General features: G+C 40.4%; 1 protein-coding gene across 1 annotated transcript in view; it reads right to left on the reverse strand.

Moving 5' to 3' along the window:
- Nucleotides 1-11,488: 11,488 nt before the first annotated feature.
- ANKRD10 (ankyrin repeat domain 10) overlaps nt 11,489-26,485 on the reverse strand; it is a 41,655-nt gene continuing 26,658 nt past the window's right edge. Inside the window, exons 4-6 of the mRNA XM_060233702.1 lie at nt 20,320-20,555; nt 16,614-16,709; nt 11,489-13,090 (exon numbers count right to left, since the gene is read on the reverse strand). Coding sequence (XP_060089685.1) covers nt 12,636-13,090; nt 16,614-16,709; nt 20,320-20,555 — 787 coding nt within the window. The 3' untranslated portion in view covers nt 11,489-12,635. The remainder of the gene's footprint in view (nt 13,091-16,613; nt 16,710-20,319; nt 20,556-26,485) is intronic.

Genomic DNA, 26,485 nt, shown 5'->3' on the forward strand with positions numbered 1-26,485 from the left:
CATTAAGCATGGCAAGCAGATGCTGTTACTGATTTTTGCATATACTGAGAATTGGTTCTAGCAAATGGTTGTATGGTACTATTTAAGGCTGTGTGTACCATGTTTAAGAACTGAAATACACACATCCATACCCAACTTTTTAAGATGAATGCATAAGTTATACAAACTGAGTAAATTACCAATTTCTCATTCCGTATTTGGCAAGCCATAGTTTGCAGTTTTTACACAGTTGCATAATTTATTTTGATTTTGCTTCTCAAGGGAGGGGAAATGAGCTATGTGAGACACTGAAGGCCTGTTCTCCCCCACCTTCTCCCCCCAAAAAACTGGGAAACAACACCTGTATTTTTCACAGATGGGGTAAACGGGTCTCGTGAGCCATTTCAGTTGAGAAAACAGTCCAAGGGAAGGCTGAACAGTCCCCGGTCCATGCTGACTTCCACGGATCACCTATTTGTCCAGATGCTCACAGACTGTCCCCTTTAAAATCTGCTCCAATATCTTCACTTGGACAGAGGTGAGATTGACTGGCCTGTAGTCTCCTGGGCCATCCTTCCTCCCTTTTTTTAAAACTGGAATAAAACATGCCCTCCTCCAGTCTTGTGGCACATCTCCTGTCTTCCAAGTGATCTTGAAGATGATGGCCAAATCTGTTTGCTCTCTAGAAAGTTCTTGGAGCACTCTCAGGTGCATACCTAGGGATTTGTACTCATCCAGAGCAGCCAGGTGCCTCTCAAAAACCTCAGAGATTCTCTGCCAACTAGTAGTTGTCATCTGCCACAATAATAAGATTTTAGATTGTTGTTTTAAATTAATGTATAATTTCAGTGTTGTTTTAAATCACCTTATATTGTATATTCTATATTGTATAATTTTATTGAACTGTTGTTAGCCGCCCTGAGCCTGCCTAGGCGGGGAGGGCGGGATATAAATAAAATTTATTATTATTATTATTATTATAAGGCAAACCTACTGAGCTGCTGTGTGGAGCTGAAGAAGGAAGGAAGGAAGGAAGGAAGGAAGGAAGGAAGGAAGGAAGGAAGGAAGGAAGGAAGGAAGGAAGGAAGGAAGGAAGGAAGGAAGGAAGGAAGGAAGGAAGGAAGGAAATGGTGGTAGCCCAGGAGGAGAGGATGACACTAAAACTGAAGAGTACACTCCCAGGAGTTCTGGTTTTGGAGCTCTTAGTACTTGTCTCCTTTATCCAAGACTACTGCTATCTATGTAGGGTAAGTGAAAGAGAGAGTGAAAAAGAGCAACTCCCCCCCCCTCCCCTTTTGGACCTTCAGGCCTCTAGAAAGATAAAGAAATGAGTATGTGCAGACCTCAGTGCAAAACCTAAATCACTTTGTCAAACTTATGCATAGCTGGATGAGCCCTTTAGCATCCCAGGAAAGTTCCTGGGTTCTGCTCTCCTGGAGGCCAGCAGCAGCCCAGCTGCATGGCTGGTAGCACCACAGAAGGTTATTATAGTTGGGTCTGAGGCAACCACGTGGTTCTCCTGAACTCCAGGGTTGCTTTTGTGTCTCCATCCACCCCTTAGAATGATGTCATTCATATATGCGGACTAATGTTTGATCCCAAGGAACATTAACAAATACATGTCCACAATGAATGTGTGAAATTTTGAAATGTAATCAACATCAGGGACAACCATAATATTATCCTGCAATTCAAGGACACCAGTTTTAAAAAGCTTAAACGAGCCCCCTCTTTAAAAGCCTCCTTTTTCCTGGGATCTGTTAATTATGTTACCCATATGCTGAACACATTCAAGACATCTTTTCTGTAGGTTGCATGTCAGTGGTGGGAATATCTGTTTTCTCAGCCCTTGATATGCTGAATTTGCTCTTTCCCTGTATAGTCTGCATTGCGCTTTTATGTTTATTGTATGAAATGTGACTGTCTCTGTGTGTCATTGTGACCATCACAGGTACCACTTAGGGAAAACTGTCTCTCCTCCTCTTCCCCAATTTCAGACCATAGGAGATTTATTATTTAACATGAGTGCTTATAGCTGCATCCTTCACTTACTCTTTAGTGGTTCTGCACACTGAATGATTGTTAACAAATAATTAAATGAACCTATATTCTTACCAGATATATATGTCAAAGGCACTGCCAACATTATATTATTATGCAACACCAAACAAGAAAATAACCACAGCATGCGTTTTCAGTTTCCTGTAGTATTGTGTTTCCTGCAACAGAATGCAGATCTGCTGTAAGGGTTTCAATATGCATGAATCCAAATGAACACTTAAAGTGCCATATAAAAGGAAGCATCATTAGTATTTCATTGATGTGATACTCATCCAGGGCCAGCTGGGTTTGGTTTTTTTTTTCTAGCAGCAAATCTGTCCACTATGGGACATTAAGCTTTCACCTTTTCAGCTACCTTTATTTGAATTTCCTTTTCATGTCCGTTGCAGGGCCAACTCTGAAACATTCGGTCAGCCAGGCAGCATTCCCCACCTCTCACTTGTTCAAAGCAGCATATCTGTTCTGAGTAGCATTCTGTAGACAGAAAATATTCTGCCATTGGTACCAATCACAACCGGCTAATTATCAAATTGCTTGAAGTGCACTTTGTTCTTGAGCCCATAGAAAGTCCTCCCCTTGGAAACCGGAATGACGATGAAAACTGGCTTGGAGTATGGATTTCTGTTTCCGCTAGATGGGGCTATAGAGCAGGGAACAGCTCTTTGGTTATATAAACAAACTATGATTAAAATTATATTGGTATTATGTAGAATACATACATCCTTTTCCCATCTGCCATTATTTTAGAATGGATTGCCTACGCAAACTTCATACTAGTGTTTTTGCTTTCTGCTTTTGAACAATAGCATTCAAAAGCCTGCAGACTCTTATACTGGGTAGCCCCATTAGCTGAGCCATGCAAAGAAAGCAACTTGTGAACGGGCTTAATTACACCGAGACGTGGTTCTTGCTGGTGTAGCACCAGTGAAAAACATGCTACTGGGATATATCTCTGTCAGAATGGTTAAACTGACTCAAACTTTCCTTCCTTCACGTCCCTCTGTCAGTCAGGCTACAAGGCTTGGGGGATTTAAGGGATATAAACTGTTTCACATATTTCAAATCTGAAGCTTTCCAGTCTGTATTCACTGTTTTTTTTAATGTATGCCAATACAGGTACTGAACTGTTTAATCAGAAAATGAATATGCAAAAATAAACAGTACCAAATTCTCAAGGATGCTTTAGAATATAAAATCTAACCTGAAATGTTAGACGAAACATACAGGATAGTACAAAAAGGACTGAACGCCTTATGTCTTCGTTATATATGTTTTGTCTACAACTATACCAGCACAGCACAAGGAAGGAAATGGATTCTTACATCAGATCAGGTAAGGCTATCAGTACAGCTTTGCCTGACAAATTAATGGGTAAACAAAAGAGAGTTAATGAAATACTGTGATGCCCTTAATGAATGGAAGTGCTTCTTATCTGCTTTTGAAATATAATACTCTGGGGTTAGAAGGACAAAGAAAACATTTGCTGCAGTTTAGAACCAGGACAGAGAGTGAGCTTTGAGTTGTAATTCTATCTTGACAAGGTCCATGAGGTTGCTTTGAGTGTCTGATTCAGGAGTCCCTGTTGTATTACCTGCTGCAGAAGTCCATTTGTGTTGTCCGCTATACTTTTGCATGTATAATTGTAAAACACGTACATTTATTTGAGATATCATAAATCCCATCAAAAGGAAAATAAATGCTGTAGTGCTGCCTCTGCACATCTCACAGTACAAGCATCTGAGGAACATCTAATGTGAGTCTCAGGATACTGTTAGCTTGCAGCAGAAACTGTGAATTGGTAGGTAAGTCAAGTTCAAGAAACTAGCATTTCTAACAGAAATAGGAGATGATGGGAGGAGACATTTTAAAAAGCAGGGCTTTATTGTAGCAGGAACTCCTTTGCATATTAGGCCACACACCCCTGATGTAGCCAATCCTCCTGGAGTTTACAGTAGGCCCTGCACACTCTTGGAAGATTGGCTACATCAGGGGTGTGTGGCCTAATATGCAAAAGAGTTCCTGCTACAAAAAAGCCCTAGTTAAAAGTAACGATGAGATAACAGCAGCAAGTTTGCAAAAGAATTTAAAACAATCTTGAAGGAGAGTGTGATTCGACCACAGCAGAATACACACCCAGTAGAACAGGTCAGCAGGGAAAGGTAGACACTCTTATGGCTAAGGTGCAAAGGCCAGGAACTAGGGGACAAAGGAAGAAAAGCTGATTGCCCAAGCCTGGCCACACACAAGGCACTTAGGCCACAAGTGGTTGGCACAGTGTATACATCTCTGGATGTGGGAATATACTCTAGGCTAGAGGAAGGAGCCAGTGAGCTCGCTGGGTCTGAGAAATAGGTGAACCAGACCACAAAGCATGCCCAAGAAGAGACTTTGTGAGGACAGCTTGGAGGGTGTTGGAGCTGGAATGAGAAGAATGGAGTGCTGTACCTTTCTCTGCCTGTGGTAGTGGTGGTGGGGAAAGTCTGCATTTTCATGAATTACTATCCATTTTTTCCATATCTCCTTAAGATTGCCAGAGACATGACCAACCAAACCATGGAGCAAAAACTTTTGCCTACCCCTCCCTGGTACTGGTCACAGGAAAACTCAAGGGTGTGGAGAAATGAGAACTGTTTTTGAGCAGCAGTCAGGAGGCACCAAAGATAATCATAGCGTTCACCTGCAGCACATCTTGTCAAGACAGGCTAAAGAAGTATACATTTTACTAGATCCCTCAGCAGCATTTGATACAATTGACCATTTTGATCTTGGTCAGTTGCATGGCCTTGCTTCCACCATGGTGAGGACTTTTTGCATCATAGCCCTGTCCTGTGGAATGCTTTATCAGAGCTGTCAAGTTTCCACAGCACATGCAAGACAGAATTGTTCCAGCAGGCCTTTAGTTAATCCTTTTGTTTTCAGCGGCAATTGGTTGCCAGATGTTTTTTTTTCTTTTGAATATTTTCTGGGTATCAGGAGAATGTCAAAATTTTAACTGCTTTAACGATGAGCCCTATGATGTTGTATTTGACAATGTTGTGAGTCACCCTGAGCCCTGCGTTGCAGGAGCAGGGGGGGATAGAAATCTCAAAATAAAAGTGCATGAGCTGCTGTATCTTGGACTGTGGGCATACTGTAATGAGAAATGAAGATTGCCCCCCCCCCAAGTCGGAATAAAGAGACGGACACAATTAGATTGGTGAAACTATGGGCCACTTTTATTAAATAACACAGCAACGGCAAGGGCAACCGAACTGCGGCCAGGTCAGGGCCAGGGGTCTCCTCAGACCGCTCCCCTGCCTTTTCAGCGGGCTAGAGACCCGGCACCCCAGCCGGAGCTGTGAGCCACAGCTCCTGTTAGGCAGGCCCAGCAGGGAGGCTCGCACTGGAGGGCCCAAACACCAGACGCGAGTCTCAGCGAAAGGCACCCATCCAATCGAGTCTCCGGGACAGTCTGCATTCACACACCTCGGGCCACACCAAAGGTTGATCCTGCCAGACCCCTAACTCCCCAAAAGGGGGAGGCTAACCGGTCCTCCCCAGGCCGCCTGGTGCCATAAACCCCGTAAAAACCTGCCCAAAAGTGACCAAACTCTAACACGGCACCAACCCGAAGCCAATTCCTCAATCCACTGATATGTTATGCAGGGTAGGCAAAAAACACACCCCAGTCAAATGCCAAATAGCCAGGGAGTAAAAAATTCCTACCTGGCCCCTCCAAATGGAAGCGACCAGCAGCTGCCTACATAACAACACAGGGCGGGCGGGTGGGCCAAAGATGCCGAGAGGACTGCCTCGGCAACGGACGGGGCTTCAATAGTAACATTGAAGCCCCACCCCCTTGAGACGCACTCGAAGCTGCCAGATCGTCCGCTCTCCCTCCGGGGGACGTGCTACAAGTATGACGTTTGGAGGGGAATCAGCTATGGTGCCAGGGATGAGGAGAAAACACTTGCTCCATGCAGGCAACACTGCGGGGTGGGGGAAAGATCAGCTCCAACCAGATGCAAGTATTTATTGTGGGAATAATCCTCATGTTATAGGGGCAAAACACACTGGGGAGGCCTATTTGTCTTAGGGTTAGATCGGTGGCACTCCACAACTCTCAGGGAGCCACATTTGCAGTTGCCTCTCGGAGCCACCTGCCAACTACAAACCCCTCTGGGCCTTGCCCCTTTCCCTGAAGCATGGGGCAAGTGCCACATTAGATATCAGTGCCAGAGAAGCCACAGGCGGCTCCTGAACCACTGGATAGATGATCCTCAGTGTTGAGTGATGACTGGAAGGGTGGAAAAGTGGTTTTATAAAATATACTGCCAGGTTATCAGCTATAGACATGCAGAAGTTACGCCACTTTTGTGTTTTGTGACCATTAAAGAAGACTGCTACTTTTGATCTATATGATTTTTAATCTGAACATCTCCTAACTCTGTTCTGTATGATTGCCTGTTTGGATGGTTTTATTTATAATTTGTGTAGTTAAAGGTTTCTGAAACAGTTTATGCTCCTCAACCTTTTTTGGCTTATTTTTCAGGTGAAAACACCTAAAGTTCCTTCATGAACCCCGTTTGACCACTACAAGGGCAAGAGCCTTCTCTGTGGCTGCGCCTGCCCTCTGGAATGCCCTCCCTGAGGGCACTAGGGCCCCGTGGGATTTATCACAATTCCGCAGGGCCTGTAAGACATATCTGTTCAGGCAGGGTGGGGATACAAGTGCAATAAATAAATAAATAAATGAAACACCAGGAATTGATGAAGCCCTAAGACAACAGAAAGCACAGCTCTTTGCAGATATATTCAACTTTAAAATGCACAAAAACAAAAAACAGTGTAAGAATGCTACTTTCTAATGCCACGTTCTAAACAGAGAATTATAATAATCTGTGGATTACATGTCATACAAAACAGAGAACACCATAAATAGCAGCCATTTCTGTCCCATCCTTGCAATGAGGGGATCACTGCAACATACACAAAGATATCTAACTTTGTTCCTCTGTGCCTTTCTTTGGTTAAATTAGGCAACAATTTCCATGGCCATTTATTGATCATGAAGAGTTCCACAATTTCCTGCCTTTGTAATAGAACTATCTTAAAGGCATGATTTTTTTTTTTTTTTTTTTGGGGGGGGGAAGCAGGAACGCACAGGAACACAGTTCCGGCTGGCTTTGCGGCAGGCTTGTGGCCTAATATCCAAATGAATTCCTGCTGGGCTTATTCTTCAAAAAAGCTGTGTGCACCAATGATATCAGGGTGTGGCCTAATATGCAAATGAGTTCCGGTGAGGTTTTTTCCTACAAAAAAAGCCCTGCTTAAAAGAAATATCGCAGACTATGAGCAACAAATCTATATTGCACTTGTTATGGGACAGTGGAAGGTGGCGGATCAGCAGCTTGTAACAGTGAGCTGTTCCATGTTAGGGTGGAGTGGGGCAAGCAGAAAAATCAAATTCAAGACAAGCACATTGGCAGAAGAGCCTAGCAAAGGGAATAGTTGGAAACGCATTACTTGGGGACTTGAGACAACAGTGGGCCAAGAGCAATACATTCTGAGAATCTGGAAAGGCTGTTGCCCAGTAGAATATGGCAAGACCAGAGGAAGAAGCTGGAGAGAACAAAATCTAGAAGAGAAAATGTCCAGAAGGGTATGACAAATAATTGCCAGCTGCAGAAGTGAGATTGCCAAATGATTTGAAACAACCAGCCAAATATTTGCTGCCGGCCGATGCTTATTGAGGGGCTTTCTGTATAAGCACACGGGGAACAATTCATGCAGATCCAAATACTCTATACTACAGCAAAATAAACATCGCAGTCTGGTATGAGAATTATATAGATACTAGGAAAAAGGCCTGCTGTGAAGAAAAATACTACCGACTCTAGAGAGAGGCTCTGGGTGAGCGCCCCCCCCCCTTGCTGTCTTCCCACCCAAGGGAAGGCAGTCACTACCTCCCCCACCTCAAGGGGAGATTATGTCTGCCATCGAGAGAGCAGCTGTAATTTGAGTGATCTCCAGTACCTCACCTAGAGATTGGCAACAGTGGTTCCCCAGGAGGAAATGACTGCAGGGTGGAGTGTATGGCATTGTACCTGTCTGAGGTCCACCCCCCTCCTCAAACACCCCCCTCTCCAGGTTCCATCCCTTAAATCTCCAGGAATTTCCTAACTTGTAGTTGGCAACCATATCTCCTTCACTTGACCCTTCTGACTTCAGCTTTTTATTGCCTCCCCCCTCCCTGTAGCCTCCATCTAGGGAAAGGCCAGTCTTTCTCCACAGTTTTGGGGTGGGGGGGAGAACCAAAGTAGCTTACATCATTCTCATCTCTCCCATCCTTTGATCTGCACAACCCTGTGAGGTAGATTAGGCTGAAAGTCTGTGACTGGTCCAAAAATCATCCAGTCAGCTTCCACAGCAAGAACTTGGGTCTGGCAGATCCCACTCTGAACACTAACTCCTATGCCCTCCTCAAATTCCACCATAAAATCTCCAGGAATTTCCCACCATCCTGGAACTGGCAGCCTTAGTCAGGACTAGCCTCTAACGTTGGTCTTAAGTACAGGACTTCAATCTCTGTCTCCTGCTTTCCCTCCCTCTCTCTGTATCTGGTCTGCCATCCAGCCTCTGGCTGTTTTCCTTCCAGAGGAGGAGAGCCTCAGCCAATCGAGGGAAGGTTTTCTCTGGCTCTTTCTCTCCTCCTCCTCAGCCAATTGAGGGAAAACTTTCTTTTTCTCCTCTGAGCAGTGGTTCAGTCCTTGTCTGTCCTGGGTCTTGAGGGTGGGGGTTGCTCTTAATTGAGATTGAGCAATGGGTGCTCAGCCAATGGGAGATTAGGTGAACCTATGACAAGTCTGTATGGAGAATTATAGGGAAGATTCTTTAACAGGTTCAACTAGGACAACTAAAGAAAGGCAGATGAAAGATGGAGCAATGGCTGTTGCTATGACTTTACACCCCAGATAACGAAATATAGCAAAATTAAATTAGGTGAGAACACCTATTCCAAGGGTGTTGAGCTCATTGGTTATGAGGGCCGGATCTGACATAAATGAGACCTTGTTGGGCCGGGCTGGACCATGTCGGGCCAGGCCATGTGTGTACCTATTTAAATTAGGTAGCAAAGATATAAACTTTTTAAAGGACACAAACGCAACTAAATTTTTTGTTAAAATAAAACATGCTTAACATATTAAGACTTGTTATGTCTGAAAGGTGCTTTCTTTGTATCTCTCCCATGGGATCCAGGGAATTGGGCAAAGGAAGCTCTGGCTCTTTCCTTCCCTCCCTCCCCAGGGGACCAGGAAGGGGAGGAGCCTCAACCAATGGAGAAAATCAAAGCTTTGCTCTGTAGCTCCTGTGCAACTGAGTAAGCCTTGCAAAGCAAATTGAGATGCAGGAGAAAGCAGAGAGAGGGAGAAGGAAGCAGACAAGAGCCAGTTGCTCGAGGGCCTGATAGGAGCCCTCTGTGACCCTTGGGCCACGTGTTTGACACCCCTGACCTATTCCTTCTATATTGCAAAGGGAATATAAAACAATTATGGTGTGGGACAGGTAGGTATTAAATTTATTAAGCTTTGTGAACAATGCTACACACTCTGAAGGTAGGTAATTTTTCTGCTCAAAGATGAGGCCAATTTGAATGGGTGGCTCTGTCAAGGAACTTTGCTTAGCAATTTCTTAGCTTTTAAAATCTTTGGTTCAGGCTGGTGACTTGCTGTTATGAGGGGATAAAATGGACACTTGGGTCAAGTGAGATCATGGCAGCTTTAAGGCAGAGACTAAGAGGGAGTACGGCATTCACACTGCATCTCATCAGCCCAAGCAACTCTGAGTGGGCCAAGTAGTCACTTGATTGTGAGCATGCACCACTCACAATGGTAGACGGTTGTGTCTTAGTAGCACACAGAACTGGTCACTCTTTTGACCAGGTTGGGCCTTGCTCAACCAGAATACCTGTTCTTAGATTTAGAAACTTTACCTGGTCTCATGCCTTCAGTCTGGACAGGTAACACCTGGGTCAGAGGACCACAGCCTGTTTAAATATTTAGCTTAGTTACTCAGATTTTACTATTTTCTTCCTTGTACCTTTCTTTTAGCAAGGCTTATTATACTTCTGTGGTGTTTTGGGGTCTTGGGGGTTTAAATCTAAACCCAGTACTACGGCCTACATTAGTTTTTGGAACTCAACTTACAAGTGTCCCAACTTTAGTCTCTCAGCTGGAGGGTCAGTCAGCAGAGCGGCTGGTGATGGCACATTACCCTGGGCACTCTGGATTGACCTTCCAGCACTTTGTTTTGCGTTTGACTCACCCATCATGACCTTAATAGGCTCTGTGCTTGTCCCACATGCCCAGAACATAATTTCTACAGCAATGACAGGAGTTAACATCTAACTTCAAACTGACCATTAAATCTAGACAACCCTGTACACAAAACTGCCTTGCCCATTTGTTTTTACTCTCAAAGGTTTACTCCAGATAGTATTTGAGTAAGGAACAAATGCTCCAATATATAAGGAACTGTTTCCCATTACAGACTAAAGAAAGCCCAAGTACTTTTTTGGAAGAACTAGCTAGCTTTGGAGGCTCAGCATTAACTTCATAACAAGTGGGGAAATCAAATGCCTTTATTGTCCATACAGAACTTTTGGGACTGGGAAGGCAATTAGGAAGAGCCAAAAATACAGTACCAAGCTAAGGCTAAACTGTCGCATTACAGACTTCTGGAGGTATGTACAACAGTATTTATTCTAATGTGTCTTTTCACCCTGCACATTTTAGATGTCTGACACCCTCCAGTCATTATAATCAACTAAAATTCATTCCTTTCCAACCATGTTTTGTGTCATGGGCCATTCAAATAGCCAATCTACCAAACTCTGCCAATTGGAACTACCCACTTGCAACTTGTTGATTCTGAGCAACAATTTTGGCTAGCATTAATGAACAAAGTGATTTTAATTAATATTTCAAGCTACAGAAAGCCCATGATCCTAAAAGTATTTTGAAGCCCCATTACAAGGGGCAGGATATATTTCTCCAGGTCTGTCAGCAACTCTAAATAAGAGAGCCTTACACTGGAGGCACATATTTCTTCTACCAGTGGAGTGCTCCAGTGTTGCTGGGGTAGAGAATCTGGTCCAACCCTTTATAGCCAATTTGACTGACTGAAAGAGATTTAGGCTGCAAGCCTGAAGACACTTCCCTGGGAATGAGACACACTAAATTAGTACATGGGACCTATGTCTGAACAGAATTACTCAGGATTGTTACTTATACTCCCTCTCTCTCTAAAAATAAGTGACTTCTCTGCAAATATCACCTGACTACCCAGCATAAGCTGTCGTTTAATTTCACCATATTCTGAAGGGGAAACTTATAAGTAGTGTTATATTAAATCATAATGTAGGAGCCAGAGAAAATACAAATACAACTGCTTCAGAACAATATTGAAGTAGACTGCAAGGTGGAGTTTATTTTTAAATTCGATTTGTAAAGGTCCCTTTAGAAACAAAAACATACAACACAAGTTAAACGCACACCTGGTTTGCCTTTAGTTTTTTTCTTTATCCAGCTTAACTTTACAAAAACAAAAAGCAGAAAAACAATGTTAGAAAAGTTATGCAGTGCATGTATTATGTATTCTGCTTGTACTATTTATGCAACTTTTAAACAACGAATTCCCACTAAACTTGGCTTAAAAACAAAACAAAAACCAGCCCATCTTTTTAGGTCGGGCACACACAGTATTAAATTTCCTTAAACAAGAACACAGTATGTGCATACAACAAAAGGTAAAGCTGAAATATATTGGCCAGACAAACATTTCAACAAGCAACGGTTATTTGTAATTTACATACACAATAAAACACAATGCTAACATGCCATTCTGTGAGCTATGGTAAAATATTGTGAATATCTGGAAAGTGAAAAATCAAGAAGCCCCAAGCTCTTCCTTCAGTACAACACTGAAAATATACTTTCCGAATTTTCTAATACAAGAAAGTTAGCGTTTTCTGCTAAGTAGGACAGACTGCTACCTAGATATAACTGTAATTTTAAAAGAGAAACATTGAAAGAACTGTCCAATTGTCACTGCATTTCTAGCATATAATATATGGACAGATTAACAGAAAATCCCTTCAAGAAATGAGGACATATAAAAGTCTTTGCCTGTCACTCTCACAGCTGGTACGCATATTACTTACCATAGCCTCAACAGAAAACCTTAAAAAGAGAATTTGTACTTCGCTAAAATCCAAAACCAACTTCTTCCCACAAAGTGTAGTCTTGACAGAGCTTAATGAAAGTGAACACAGTTCTCTAGGGTACAGTGTCTATAGCTTAGAAATAAAAAAGGTACAAAACTAGAACCTGTTATAAAAAAGACCAAACATTCAATTGTAAAAGCACCTATTCACATAACTATTGAACCCTGGGCATGCAAACTAGAAGCATAAGGCTGTCAAGTGGCAAATTCTCTTAACAATGGTGTAAAAAAAACTGTTACATGCTACATCCTTCAGATATTTCCTCCCACATTATATTGTTTAGTAGTTTTCCAAAATATGTTTCGACATCCACAAAATGTAATTTGATAACTTAGGAACCATGATAAAGATACATTGTACCTAAGACAGTATTTTCGTACTTCTGTGCAACTTTAACAGAATTGGAATGCTCAACAACACTGCTAAGTTCAGGAATGCTTTCAGCAGTATCACCAAAACCATGATAATGTCCATAGTGCAATGTATCTCCATGGTCCTCCAGCCACGAGGGCCTACTTGACACAAGGCTACTTGGGCTTCCGTTCAGATGCAAAAACCCACACATATCAGAACTATTTATATTTTTTTCTGGTTCCTCAATGCCATTACCAACATTAATTGTGCACTTATTGGCAGAGACTATGTCATTAGGTACTATCAATGTTAAGCATTCTTCACGCCTGGCACTCAATCCATTGAGCTGTGCTGGGGAGCTGAAGTCCAACTGTCCATTGATGAAATATCCATTTGCCAAGGCATTCAATATGGAGTTACTGCAGTTCGTATCTGCGTTAAGAAATACACCTGTCACCACAAATCAACTCAAAAATAAAAACCGTTTTCGCTATACCACACTTTTTATTAAGAATTTATAAATTAACAACATCAAAACAAACCCCAAAACAGATCCCACCGTTTTTGGCCTTGTGATCAGTTTACTAAATCATCTTCAAAATAAGGCCATTTGTGCTTAATGTGCTAAAAAAGAAACATTACAGATCAAATTGCTACATAAAGTTTAACTATTATCTTTGAATTGATATATCACTTCTCACTTAAACAGATGTTTAAACTGATTAACTATGAAGGTAGCAATCCTACCCACAGCAACTTTGGAGTAAGCCCTATAAAACAGTGTGATTCTCTCCTGAGTAAAGATGCAGAGGATCATTCTGTAAGCACATTTTTAAGTTATAGCAATATAAATAGATCATAAAAATATCAAAGTTTATTTTGGAAAATGCAGCAAAGCCAGTTTTAGATGTATTTCTAAAGCTAAGAAATAGAATGTACATGATTTAATATCACCAATAGAATCTAGCCTTGTGAATAGGATGACATTTCAGAGCAGCAAAAGTTACGTCATTAATTTTATTGGATTTCAGATGAACACATGGTTAAGTAGGCACCGTAGAAAGTCTTATGCAAATGTGAGGATGTTTATGCCAAGTGCCACCAACTAAATTCATATTATCTTTTTATTCAAAGTCCAGCAATAGAGAATAAATCCATGTTCTTTTTTAAAGAATTTAGGAACTTTATGAATTTACACAATCCATTTGAAAAAAAGCTAGAAATAGTGATTGGGAAATGACCAGAGTATTGTGAGAAAGTTTTTTAAAATCTCAAACAGGTCAATGGACTTCAGTTGCAGAAATTATTCCAATAATTACAGCCTGTTCCACAAACAATATTTTACTGGTAATAGTTTCCTAAACATAAGAACTTGTATGCAATGTGACTAGAAGCAATAGCAGGCCATAATAGTATTGTTCTGACACTTAAAATAACTTGCATAACTTTGGTATGCTGAAATATTCTAAGTTGCAGAGAGAAGAAAAGGGAGCTCTGCTTAGAATTGTAGGACTTTACATTAATGTCTAGATTTCTCTGGGTCCAGGTAAACATGAATACATGTCTATGTACAAATAAAGGATATTTTTGCTTCATATCTCAGTGCAGCATTTTGGCAAAATACCTAATCTTTTTTCACCTCAAACATTTGATAATACTAAAAATACAGCAAAGAGGTACCAAAATTCATTTGGTATGCCATTATTTTATTTCTCTATTTAAAGAGTTGTTGGCTTATTTCAAATGTCACACAAAGCCACACTTTGATTTGACTAAAAATGTCATATCTGCATTTATCCTGTTCCAATAACAGTTAAGACAATCATCCAACCAGGACCTAAAGTTGGTTCATTAATCACGGCTAGCCTTTAAACCTTAGCTGTGCATGACATCTGAATGGCGACATCAAGATTTAATCCTGGCTTGGTCCACATCACCATTCTCACACTCCCTAGGCTACAGAAACAACTGGCAAGAAAAGCTCAACCTCTAACCCTTTTATTTTTCACTGTCTCTCACTAGTATTCCCATGCTCAGCTGTTACCCACCTTCCTCTTAAAGGTCCAGGAATGCTGGCAGTTCTTCCTTACATGCACACAGCATGAAAGGCAGCTGAGTTTGCTTAACAGCTCAAATTGTTTCGCACTACCAGGGCAAGTGTGGGAGGCGAGTCAACCACCCACTCTGACTTGTCTCACTGCTGCTGGGGCACAAGGCTAGGTCTCTCTCAGCTTGTGGTAAGGATGCTCTGGGACGTATGTTATCCCTACAGAACAAGGGAGTATGCATGCTTGTGTGTTTAATTCAATTTGGAACTGATGTGAGGAAAGAATTAAAGTTCAAACCCATACAGAAAGGAACTGTTCTTCCTAATAGCCAGTGTTGTTGGAAGTTGAGGCTGGATGCAAAGCTTTCCTTAAGCTTCATGATGCCAAAGAATAGCAACTGCTCCTTTTTAGGAGGCAAGGGAAGAGACTGAAAATACTTAAACTAGGATATGTCAAGCAAATGAGGACCGAACCAAATTCTGGTCTCACAAATTAGCCATAATTAAAGTGAATCATGGCTTTATGTTGATTTTGAACTGAACCACTAAATATAATGACGAGAGACCAGGTCAATTTTTGTAACTTGCAGTCCTAGTTTATTGGGAAATCACTGCTGAACTGTGAAAGACATAATAAAGTGCACTATTAGGAGCTATGACTGATACATGGAACAGCCTACTAAGCAAGAAGGTAGAAGTTACTGCTTATTAAAATTTTAGTATGGTTCTAGAGCCATGATTTTATTGAAAGGCAGGAGTATTTCTAATGAGCACAATGGTAAATGTTGAAATTATAAAGACACCACAATATAAAAAGTTTAAATTAGCTTTCTATTTCAAAATAATATTAACATTGGATTTTCTTCTCTTTCCCACTGTAATGACTATGTCATCCAATCTGCTGTGTACAACAGCAGATTTCAAAGTGTTCTAATGCACCAAGCTAAAGCCTTTAAAAATATAGGTATTGAGGCTTGGCAAATTGTGCTGATATGCAATCTTAGGTAAAGTACGAAAGGCCCCAAGTCTTGTATGGAGTCTTGATGTTCACTGCCAAAGTAAATGCAGTTTCCCCATCCATTCCAAGGGAGAGGGGGAAGGCAACTCTGTATATGCAACCCTTTGCGGACACTGAGCTGCTTTTTCCACTGCAGTGAACAGGAAGCTCTTTATGGGCAGGGAGATTTCAATGTGCTTGCAGGAGTCCTTGATTTGGGAAAATTCACAATCCCTGGCAGATCATACTTACAACTGTTCTTTAACTAATGTGGATGGGTTTTTCCCCCTCCATGGTACTTTAGGTTTTAAATGGAACTCACTGTCCTAAAGCATCAGTAGATCAACAAACAATAGCTCCAAAAGAGATATACTGTTTTTAAGTACACATACTGATTTTCAAGCAGAGTTTGTACATTTGTTGAGTTAGCTTTGTAATATCATGTTCAGGCAGGACTATCATGAGGGCAGTAAGATACGTTTTCTATAATAAATTGTCACAAATTATGAATTCTCTTGGAAGAAGCAAGCATGATCAACTATGATCAAGGCACATGGCATGCAGATCTTTAACTGAAGTGGAACAACCACTAGCAGTCTAAACAGATCCATAATCAACAGCTCCCTTGATTCTTGCTATGTCCTCTACCAAAACCGCCAGTGTGGATTGCTAGTTAAAAGCCTTATTATAGTTATTTTCAACAGCACAACAGTTTTAAGACTTTGGGACACTGGCAGTAAGCAGATTAAATTAGAGATAAAATGCATATTGATTCTTGCAACGGCAAGGAGTTTGCATTGCAGAAACTGTGTAAATTTCAATTTCTTTGGGTCCAACAGAACCACTCTTCTGTTTGGTATCTTCAACCGTTTGAATGTTGTTGTGGTTAACAGGCAACTCTCCACTCCCACCTGGTATCACAGCAAACTCTCTATCAACATGCATATTTTCAGCATCATCTTCATTTCCTCCATTTGTCATTGGTATTAAGCCATCAATATTTTGACCTGTTAAAACAGATTTAGAATATTTCACATTTAATTATGAGAAATGTTAAGACTATAGTCTGAAAGTGGTACTACTGCATTTTTAGATACAAATTAAATTTAAAAAATCATTCATAAAAATACCAACTAGAATAGGAAACTTCTCTAATCTTTCCTCAGGTTTAATAGCCTAAAGCAGTGTTTCCCATTTACAGGGCCGTGACCCAGTACCGGGCCACAGAAGCCTCACTACTGGGTCACAAGAAAAGCCAAAGCTAGCCCCACCCCCAGCAAAGCTAGCCCCACCTCATTTCTGTGTTGTGCAGAGAGGAGCTGGGCTGCCTCTCCTTCCTTCTCCCCCACTCCCAGAGTTCGAGAGAAAGGCATCCACTGGCACTTTAGACCCGTGAAGTGTTCTTCAAGGTATGAGCTTTCATGTGCCTTGCAGTATCTTCTTTTGGGGAGATTTCCCCGGGAGGCCTGGATGGCAAAGAAGGGTGTGTGTGTTTTTTTTCAGCCGGGAGGGGTGGGGAGTGGGCATTCCAGTAGCTATTTTTTTTTAAGTGATGCTCTGTCTGTATTCTTGGTGCTGGGAGGGGGGAAGCAACACTGGGAGGGCTTCTAGTGCCCTGGCCCCACTGGTGGACATTCTAGTGCTTTTTGGGCATTGTATGAGGGAATTTTGGACTGGATAGTCCACTGGCCTGATCCAACATGGCTCCTCTTATGTTTATGTTTTTTCTTTCCATGTCTTTCTTTTCCTTTCCTTCCATCTCATTCTTTCCCTTTTTTTCTTTCCCTTTCTCTTTCTTTCCTTCCATTTTTACTGGATGAAACTTTTCTGTTCATCATACTGTTGTTGCACTCATAGGATCTCTGCCAATGAAAAGTTGGCACCCCAGTTGTAGCCAGGTGGCCTTCTACGATATTTCTGTGTGAGTGAGTGAAAGTAAGAGGTGTGGGGCAGAAAGAGATTATTGGAGATTACTGCGGTATATCTCAACAGCAGTGGCAGAGATGGTACTATGAACTTGGCACCATTTAACTGGTCCTGCTTTTAACAACTGTCTGACACCAAAATTAAACTCCTCCTGTAGATATTAAAAAGGATGAAAGTAGTTCACTGGCTAAGTATCTGCACAACAGGTTGCTTTTAAAGGCATCGGAAACACAGCCAGTAAAAAGCTGCAAGCCCCTCATTAATATCCTTTTTGGGACAACTCCAGAAAAGCTTGTATGAACATATAACTTGAAATTACTTCGTTAACTGCAATGCAGTTCTCTGCTACCTTTCACAGCAATTTCCCCGTGTTTCAACCAAAGAAAAGTATGAAAAATAGCTGTCGAAAGATTTTCTTGAAACCAAGCAAGCTTGGTTGTAGCTTGAGCCAGGGTTCCAGTAGTAGCAGCTGAAGGAAGGGCCTACTAAATGTGTAAACATATTTTGAGGTACAGCAGCTGCCCGGGCTCAGTGTGGGTGGTACACAGTGCTGCCATTCCTAGTGGCAATGGCAACAGCACTCCCAATTGCATACACTGGCCAGTGCTGTTGAGGAAGGGATGTGTAGGTGGTGCAGGCAATTGAACATGGGCATTAGGAGTGCTTGCAAGCTGGAGAAGAATACACAAACAGACAAGTGCACGCAGATGTGGGGGTGAAAAGAGAGGACCGCCCACTTTCCACCTCCATTTTGGCTCAGCATGAGTTTCAGAGAGATTTTTCTGAAGATGAATTTAGTTCTGAAGAAGAGGCAGGTTTGGGAAAATGCCCTGGAAGTGACATCACAGGAAAAGGTGTTTTGGTTCAGTGTGCCCCGGAAGTGACATCACTTGATCCTTGACACCACAGGAAATGACATAATTCCTGTCTCCCGGATCCACCCCCAGAGTCTCCTGGCTCCACCCCCAAATTTTAGTGGGCCGCGAAGGAGAAGTGTAAAAATAACCGGGACACGGGAAAGAAAAGTTTGGGAAGCCCTGGCCTAAAGGCAGCATCCACCATACAATTTTTTGATTTACAGGAAATTAAGAATTTCAGTTTCTGAACACTGGGAATGCTTGCCAAGAAAATAATATATCTATCACAGGCCTTTTAAAAATAGCAACAATAGTAAAAAGTAGTCTGGTAGATTAGAACGAAAAACACATATGCAGTTTTCTGAAGGAATATTTTTTAATTGTCTTATCATTTCAGCAGTTAAAAGCATTACATCACCCTAACATATATGCTTGTCTAAATTAAGGAAGACCAAGCTCTAGCTGAACTACCAACGAGATGATATGGACAAGAAACAAAATTTTGTGCAGTTTTGATCCTGTGGTAAAAAAATAATTAAATTCTATGGGGAGGTTGTGCTTTACACAACAGTTAACTACATGAAGTTACATACTGTCTTGGTTTGTAATGAACTAAGAACTCCTTGCATTTGATCTGCGATAGCTATTCCATACCTGTAATTATCACAGGATTTTCATGTATTAAAGGATAAACATGAACTCATTCTTTCTGTTAGCTGTTTCCTGTCAGCATGGGAAGTAACGACACACTGTGGGAAGATATTCTCTCAAGTAGCATGGTATTACCAGCACTGCTTATGCACAACATTTGCTATAACACTTGTGTTGATCCTGTTAGTCCACCCTACAGCAATCAGCAGTATAATAAGCCAGTTTCTACCAATGGATAGAAAAGGTGATTAACACATGGAATTCATGGCCACAGGAGGTGGTGGCAGCAACAAGCAAAGACTGCTTCAAGAGGGGATTGGATAAACATATGGAGCAGAGGTCCATCAGTGGCTATTAGCCACAGGGTATAGATAGAACTCAGTCTGGGAAAATGATGCTCTGTATTCTTGCTGCTTGGAAGGGCAACAGTGGGAGGGCTTCTAGTGTCCTAGCCCCATTAGGGGACCTCCTGATGGACTGGATGGACCACTGGCCTGATCCAACATGGCTTTTCTTATGTTCTTATCAGGTAAACCAATTCAGCATCCCTTGAAATTCTGGAAGTATCCTTATTTCCAAGGATGCATGCCTAGGCTCATAAATAAGTGATTTATACTGCTATCCCTAAGGAGAGTTACACTTTTCAAAGTCCACTAACTTAAATTGAATTAGAAGGGTGTAACTCTGCTTGCATTTGTACTGTAAGAGAATGTACTGTGATTCCCTTCAAACACAAGCTCATTCACAAACTTAGTCATGAACTTGAGGCAAGTCATCCTCTATCAATCCTAGCCAGTTCTCCCAGTAACACGGGGCTACTATTGGTTTCAAGGTTGCTTTACGTTTTTGTACATAAACTGGAACACACAAGAAAGCTACATAAAGACTATTATTGCTGAACTGGTTTAAATCTAGTGAATCATAGTTTAAAGGGTTATGATTTACAATGCATTTATTTGAAATAAATCTCCATGTAGTCTACTAGACACTTCCATCTAAATGTCACTCTTAAAATGCACAAGGAAGCGTGTCTAGAAACTGAAAAAACCCCTCAGTAATAGAAACATAAAAAGGCCAATACCTATGCAGTACTCCATCTGTTTCATGTTGATTAAGTATAAAACCAGTATGATCTAATATTTATCTTACTGTTTTTCTTAGTTTCAGGAACCCAATGCCTTACCTTCAGTCCTAGCTTTCTTTATACCAGCACTCTCCATATCTTCAAAAGATCGCTTCCGACTTGTGCCTTTACTGAGTAGACTGGGGCTGGTATTCTGGTGGAACCCATTTAAGGTGCCATTGCTATAGAAATGGTTCAGTGGGCAGTTCTGGAGATTCAAGAGCAACTGAGCACATTCCTGGAAGCCCTGGGTATGTGCAAGATCTGCAGCTGTCAGGCCACTGGCATTTCTCAAGCTGTACAATACAAATATATTGAATTATACCCCATAATAAATAGGGCCAGGCTGCTGCTGATTCTACTAATTCAGAAGATGATGAGAGAGAACTTTGCAACTTCCCCATTAAGGGTTTTTTAAGTTATCAAATGTTAATTATATAACTATCTCTTAGCACATATCTGTATTCTAAGCAACGTTTGGGAAACAGTACAATTAAGAATAATTATGTGCCATAAAAATGTAAAGCTTCCTATTTAACTGCTAAAGTTTCTTGCCTGCAGTCTGAAGCATCTAAACATTACACAAAACTCCAGACTTCTGGTGCAAGTCCTGTCTTCTACTATTTAATGTGATAAAAGGAATAATCTAAAAGAAAATAAATATCCAAAACAATATTTACAGAACTGAATAGTTGTCCATGGCATTTGAGAATCTAACATCACAAAATACATCACTATTGCTCTTTAAAGTAAGTAGGTATGCATGTGTAATCAATTATTTACATATGTATCACATACATTATTTTCCTACTGTTTATGTTCTTTTATTCAGCTCAGTTCTTATTTCAAGATATGTGACATCATAAATGGATTATCCACTATTTCGACCTATGATCATTCCTTGGCAAAGATGCAGCATTAGAAAGTCAGCTTATGAAACAGAAACCAAGACTAGACAAAGTGATTGGAAGGTGAAGAATTATGATGTATTTCCATTCACTACAAAAAAACAAATTTTACTAATTCAGAAGATGATGAGAGAGAACTCTGCAACTTCCAGTTAAGGGTTTTAAATATGTAAATATGAACACTAAAGGGTAATAAAGTGTTATCATAGCAGAAGTATAAGAATAGCCAGTAATAGTAAACCACAAAATAGCTACCACATACAGAAAGAGAAGACTATAACTAAGAACAGATGTATTAACTTGTGTATCATGAAACTTAAGAAACAATGCCTATTACTGTGAATAACCAAATGGATCAATGAAAGAAGCATGTAATGATGGCAGCTAACTTTTTAAAGCTCTGCTTGATGTGACTAAGTAATCATCTGTTCTAACTCATCCAAGAAATAAATAAGCAGTAAGTTCCAGAGGGTGAATTTCAATATTAGCAACAATTTTAATTGAGAACTGTCTTTGATTGATGAGTTCTAGGATGTTTACAAATCTGCATTCTCTTAGCAACAAAAGCTGGCATATTCACTCAGGGCTTCTGCTGGAAAACAAATGGGAAAGCTATTCAGCTTAAACATCTTTTTGGAAGCCCCAAAAGTTAACGTATCACTGAGCAAAAATCTTAAAAATACTAAAAAACGACACAATCACGATGGGCATAAGGTTCAAAGCAACACCTTCCCCCTCTCAGCCTGCAAACTACCTGGTTGAAGCAAACAGGACCCTGTCAGGTCCTATGCTGATCATCCCCCATGCATAGATCTGTGTCTCAAGTTAGTAGCCACTGAAAGTTTTATATTAAACAAAAAACAGGTAGAAGTCGCATACAAAGAAAAAAACTGCCAAATGATATGAAAAATTGTAATAAATAATGACAAACAAGAAAGACTATATTTGTGAGAAGTGGAGCATAGAAGTGCATCCAGAGGCACGCCAGCAAATTAGAGCAGTGCTCTGAATCAGCCGATAGGAGATGTACCAGGAAAAGTTAAGAATTGACAAGGTTAAGAGTCTGAAGTAGTTCGGTTTTGAAGGTTGGGAGAGAAGGATGACATTTACTGTGCTCTGGTAAAACCTCAGCTGGAGTACTGTGTTCAGTTTTGGGCACCACATTTTAAGATGACTATAGACAAGCTGCAAAGGGTCCAGAGGAGGGCGACAAAGATGGTGAGAGGTCTGGAGACCAAGTTCTATGAAGAAAGCTGGGGATGTTTAGCCTGGAGAGGAAGCGGCTGAGAGGTGATATGATCACCATCTTCAAGTACTTGAAGGATTGTCATATAGGGGATGGTGTGGAATTGTTTTCTGTTGTTCTGGAAGGTAGGTCCAGAACCAGAACCAATGGATTGAAATTAAAATAAAAGAGTTTCTGGCTCAACATTAGGAAGAACTTCCTGACCGTTATAGCGGTTCCTCAGTGGAACAGGCTTCCTCAGGAGATGGAGGGTTCTCCTTCCTTGGAGGTTATTAAACAGAGGCTAGATGGCCATCTGACAGCAATGAAGATCCTGTGAATTTAGGGGGAGGTATTTGTGAGTTTCCTGCATTATGCAGGGGGTTGGACTAGATGACCCTGGAGGTCCCTTGGATTACAAGAAAACGACGACATTGGATTTACATCCTGCCCTCCACCCCAAATCTCGAGAGTCACAATCTTCTTTATCTTCCTCCCCCACAACAGACACCCTGTGAGGACTGAAAGGACTCTCACAGCAGCTGCCCTTTCAAGGACAACCTCTGGCAGAGCTATGGCTGATCCAAGGCCATTCCAGTAGATGCAAGTGGAGGAGAGGGGAATCAAACTCAGTTCTCCCAGATAAGAATCTGCACACATAACCATTACACCAAACTGGCTAAGGGAAAGAAGTATACTGAGGTGAGTCAGGAAATCAGTAGGGTTTGTTAAGGCTGATGTTTAAGTCAGGTACAGCAGAGTGCTGGGTGATATGTTATAAACTTGTCCAAGACTGTTTTCCTGATTAATCCTACAACTCCTGGTTAAGTGTTAATATTTACCTTGTTTTTTCCTGAAACAAACTTTGTCACTTTTAAAAAAGAGATATCTCATGCTTGTCACTTTATCTCAGTTATCTATCCAGGTTTGGGTGAGTTATATTCAGGTTCAAATCCTATCCCCTTTAACCCATTTTTCCTTCATTCATAGGTGGGAAATTGTATTGTGACAAGAAAGAAAATTCCTGTGGGATGGTAGCTTAGTGGCTAGCTCCTAGGAAGTATGTCACTATATTCTTACAGAAATTAAAAGTTGAGCTGCCATATCTACAGGCCTCTATGCATCTCTTAAGCCTATAAAAGACAAAACCCCAAGTAGACACTGACCATCATAAAGAATCAATATTATTTTTTTAAGAATGTGAAACTGTAGGAAATTAATTAAAGGCAGCTGTCCACTCAAAGGATGCAACACAAAAGATGGAATGCAACTCTGTAAACAAAAACATGTCAATAATTTTGAGTTACAAGGAAGAGACAGTTAACGCTATTTCTTGGAAGGGATAGGTGGAGAAAGAAAAAAAGCAAGCTAATTTTCAGAAGAAATGTGCTGAGTTTCAGCAAAATACACCCTACTCAGCAAAACCTTTCTAAATTAAGAGAGTGCAACAGAACTAAAGAAGTCCTTCAGCAAAAACTCCCTTTTCTTAACCACATCAAGACTTATTTTCTACTAAGAAGGGACTACCTAATGTAAGAAAAAGGTTCATTTAAACTTAGTATTTAATGATTTTAATAATAGTACTCAATAAGAATCTGTAAGGAGGTCTTCAAGGAGAGAATGGTAAAGAAGCTATTTATTCCTATTATACGAAATCGGAAAGCTTTGATTTCGAACATACTCAAAAGATGACAAAGTAAAGGGATGGAACAATATTAATAGTGAAATGTAGTTATTACCTGGGTAAGTTTCAGTGCATTATTAAAATTAATTAGAACAACAGAGGGGAGAGGCACCAATTCCAGAGCATAATAAATGTTCACATGAAAGTAATGTAGATGAAACATTAGTATACACTTCTGCATGTTAACATGCTAGAAAAATGATTTAGTGTAACAGTCTTTGAAACCTACTTAAAATATGACTTCTTCAGAAGAATCAAGATCTGTTTTTGATTCAAAGAAAGGACATCTGACAAGTTGTCCTGCAAAGATTGCTTGAAATAAATCATACTTGTTTAAACTCAATATATATCTGATAAGGTTTCCTAAAGGTTTCACATAGAGCTAATCTAAGCTTTATACTACTACAGAAAAGCAGGGCTCCAGAGATATAATTAATCAGGAATAACATTACTCAAAAGATTGAATTTTGTTTTAATAGAAAAAAATGGCTGAAAAAACACATCTTATCAAAGTTTTGCAGCTCATCTAACCATGTCAAGGAGATGTACAATGAATGTGTATTACTGATGAGAAATCACTTGTTAGCTTCTACAGCAGTTCTGTGAAACAAAGTTACTGTACACTGGTGGACTAGAAAGATCACTATAGATGTGTGCAGAATACCTTCTTCAAATGTATTCTGCCAATAATGACTTCTGCCATAAAAATAAATTACACAAATGGAGAAGAGAATACTACCATAAAAAATAGAGGTACACTCAAAGATGATCTCATACTTTTTCAGACCGAGTCTGGCTGTGGGAGGCACCAATTCCAGAGCATAATAAATGCTCACGTGAAAGTATTTGCGTGCATAATATGAAGTGTTTGTGGGGGGAGGGCAAGATGATCGCTGCTACTGAGCTCAGCTGCAGATGGCTACTGGTTTGCTTCAAATGTATGCAAATGGCATGCAAATGTATTGCATACGTGATGTCATCTGAATTAAAAGCTAAAATCTGACATTTAAGAATGATGTATATGTACATGTGTGTTTGCAAGAGTAAGGATTAGAGTTCTCATCTGCCTCATCCATTTTCTTCTTGCATGATGTGCTGCTCAGAGAATCGTCCTGACCTATGATTGGACTCAGCAAAGAATCTCATCTGTGGGTTTCACTAGACTTCCATTCAGTTAATTTTTTTTAAAGAATATAAATTCTCCAATACTCTCAGATAAGAGATTCATAAGCAAATCAAATCCCACTGAAGCAAATCAAGCGGGCATTCTTGTACCTCAGCAAAAATTAATCAAAATGTGACTTGGATTTTACTCTGAGATTGTGAGGTACCTGAAGATTTTTCCATCTACTATACATAACTGTATTTTAATTTCAATAATGTGAAATAAGGACAAGATAACCCATCCTATACACATGATCAGATAACATACTTTCCCAAGTATTTCCAATAGGATGAAGCTAATGGTTAATAAAAATTTGAGATCACCTTCTGAGCCCTCTGAATGTGACACATTTAAATTCAAAATTACCAGTACGGCAAGGACAACTATCAAGGCCAGTGTTCCCTCGAAGCTGAGTTATCATGTTAGCTTCTAGCCTCTGGTTCACATATTTTTGTCTTAGCTCAGGAAAAATGGCCTCAGATCAAACAGATTTTTCAGTAGCTCACAACTTTAATGCCAGTAGCTCACAAAGTAGAATTGTTACTTACAAGACTCCAGAGCTTAGAGGGAGTATTGATCAATGCATAAGTGACATTTCAAAAATGGTTTTCCTAAGTGTCTCCTAAATATCAGTCTAGTTATATGAAACGTCTGGCTTTAGTGAAGGACATTGGCAATCTAGTGTTTTCTTCCTTGTGAAGATCTATTACATGCTGGGGATAAGTAGTTAAGACTACTAGCAAGTGGTAGATGAGCCATTTGATCACATGAAGGTACCATCCATTTATAATGTCACATACTTCAAACAAAAACACTGATCCACTTAAAACATTATTTTTAATAAAGGGGTAAACAGTTTCATTTTGAAAATAACCCCCTAAAATGCCACAATAACTTCAGCTTAAACATTTTCTTCATTAATGCCATAAGACAATTTAAGAAAATAAAACCTTAGTTCTTAATGCCCATTTAAAATATTTAAACGTATAATATATTGTTAGTTTACAAATAAAATATAGATACTTGTAATTAGGGTAAGCAAAAGCATGCAAATCTATATATTCTATATCTGAATTCCTAGATTAGCATTAAAACCAATCACCGCAACAAATACCTCAACAGTATGCCTTGTGTGCAGAAAGGAAGCGATACTGAACATTCAATGCCACAACTGTAAGGTTTTCGGAGAAGCACCTGTGGCAGTTTCAGCAGTTTCTATATGGAATGCTCCCCCTTTCTAGGAT

Source organism: Heteronotia binoei, chromosome 3 (assembly GCF_032191835.1).
Source record: "Heteronotia binoei isolate CCM8104 ecotype False Entrance Well chromosome 3, APGP_CSIRO_Hbin_v1, whole genome shotgun sequence".
In the NCBI taxonomy this organism is placed as follows: Eukaryota; Metazoa; Chordata; class Lepidosauria; order Squamata; family Gekkonidae; genus Heteronotia; species Heteronotia binoei.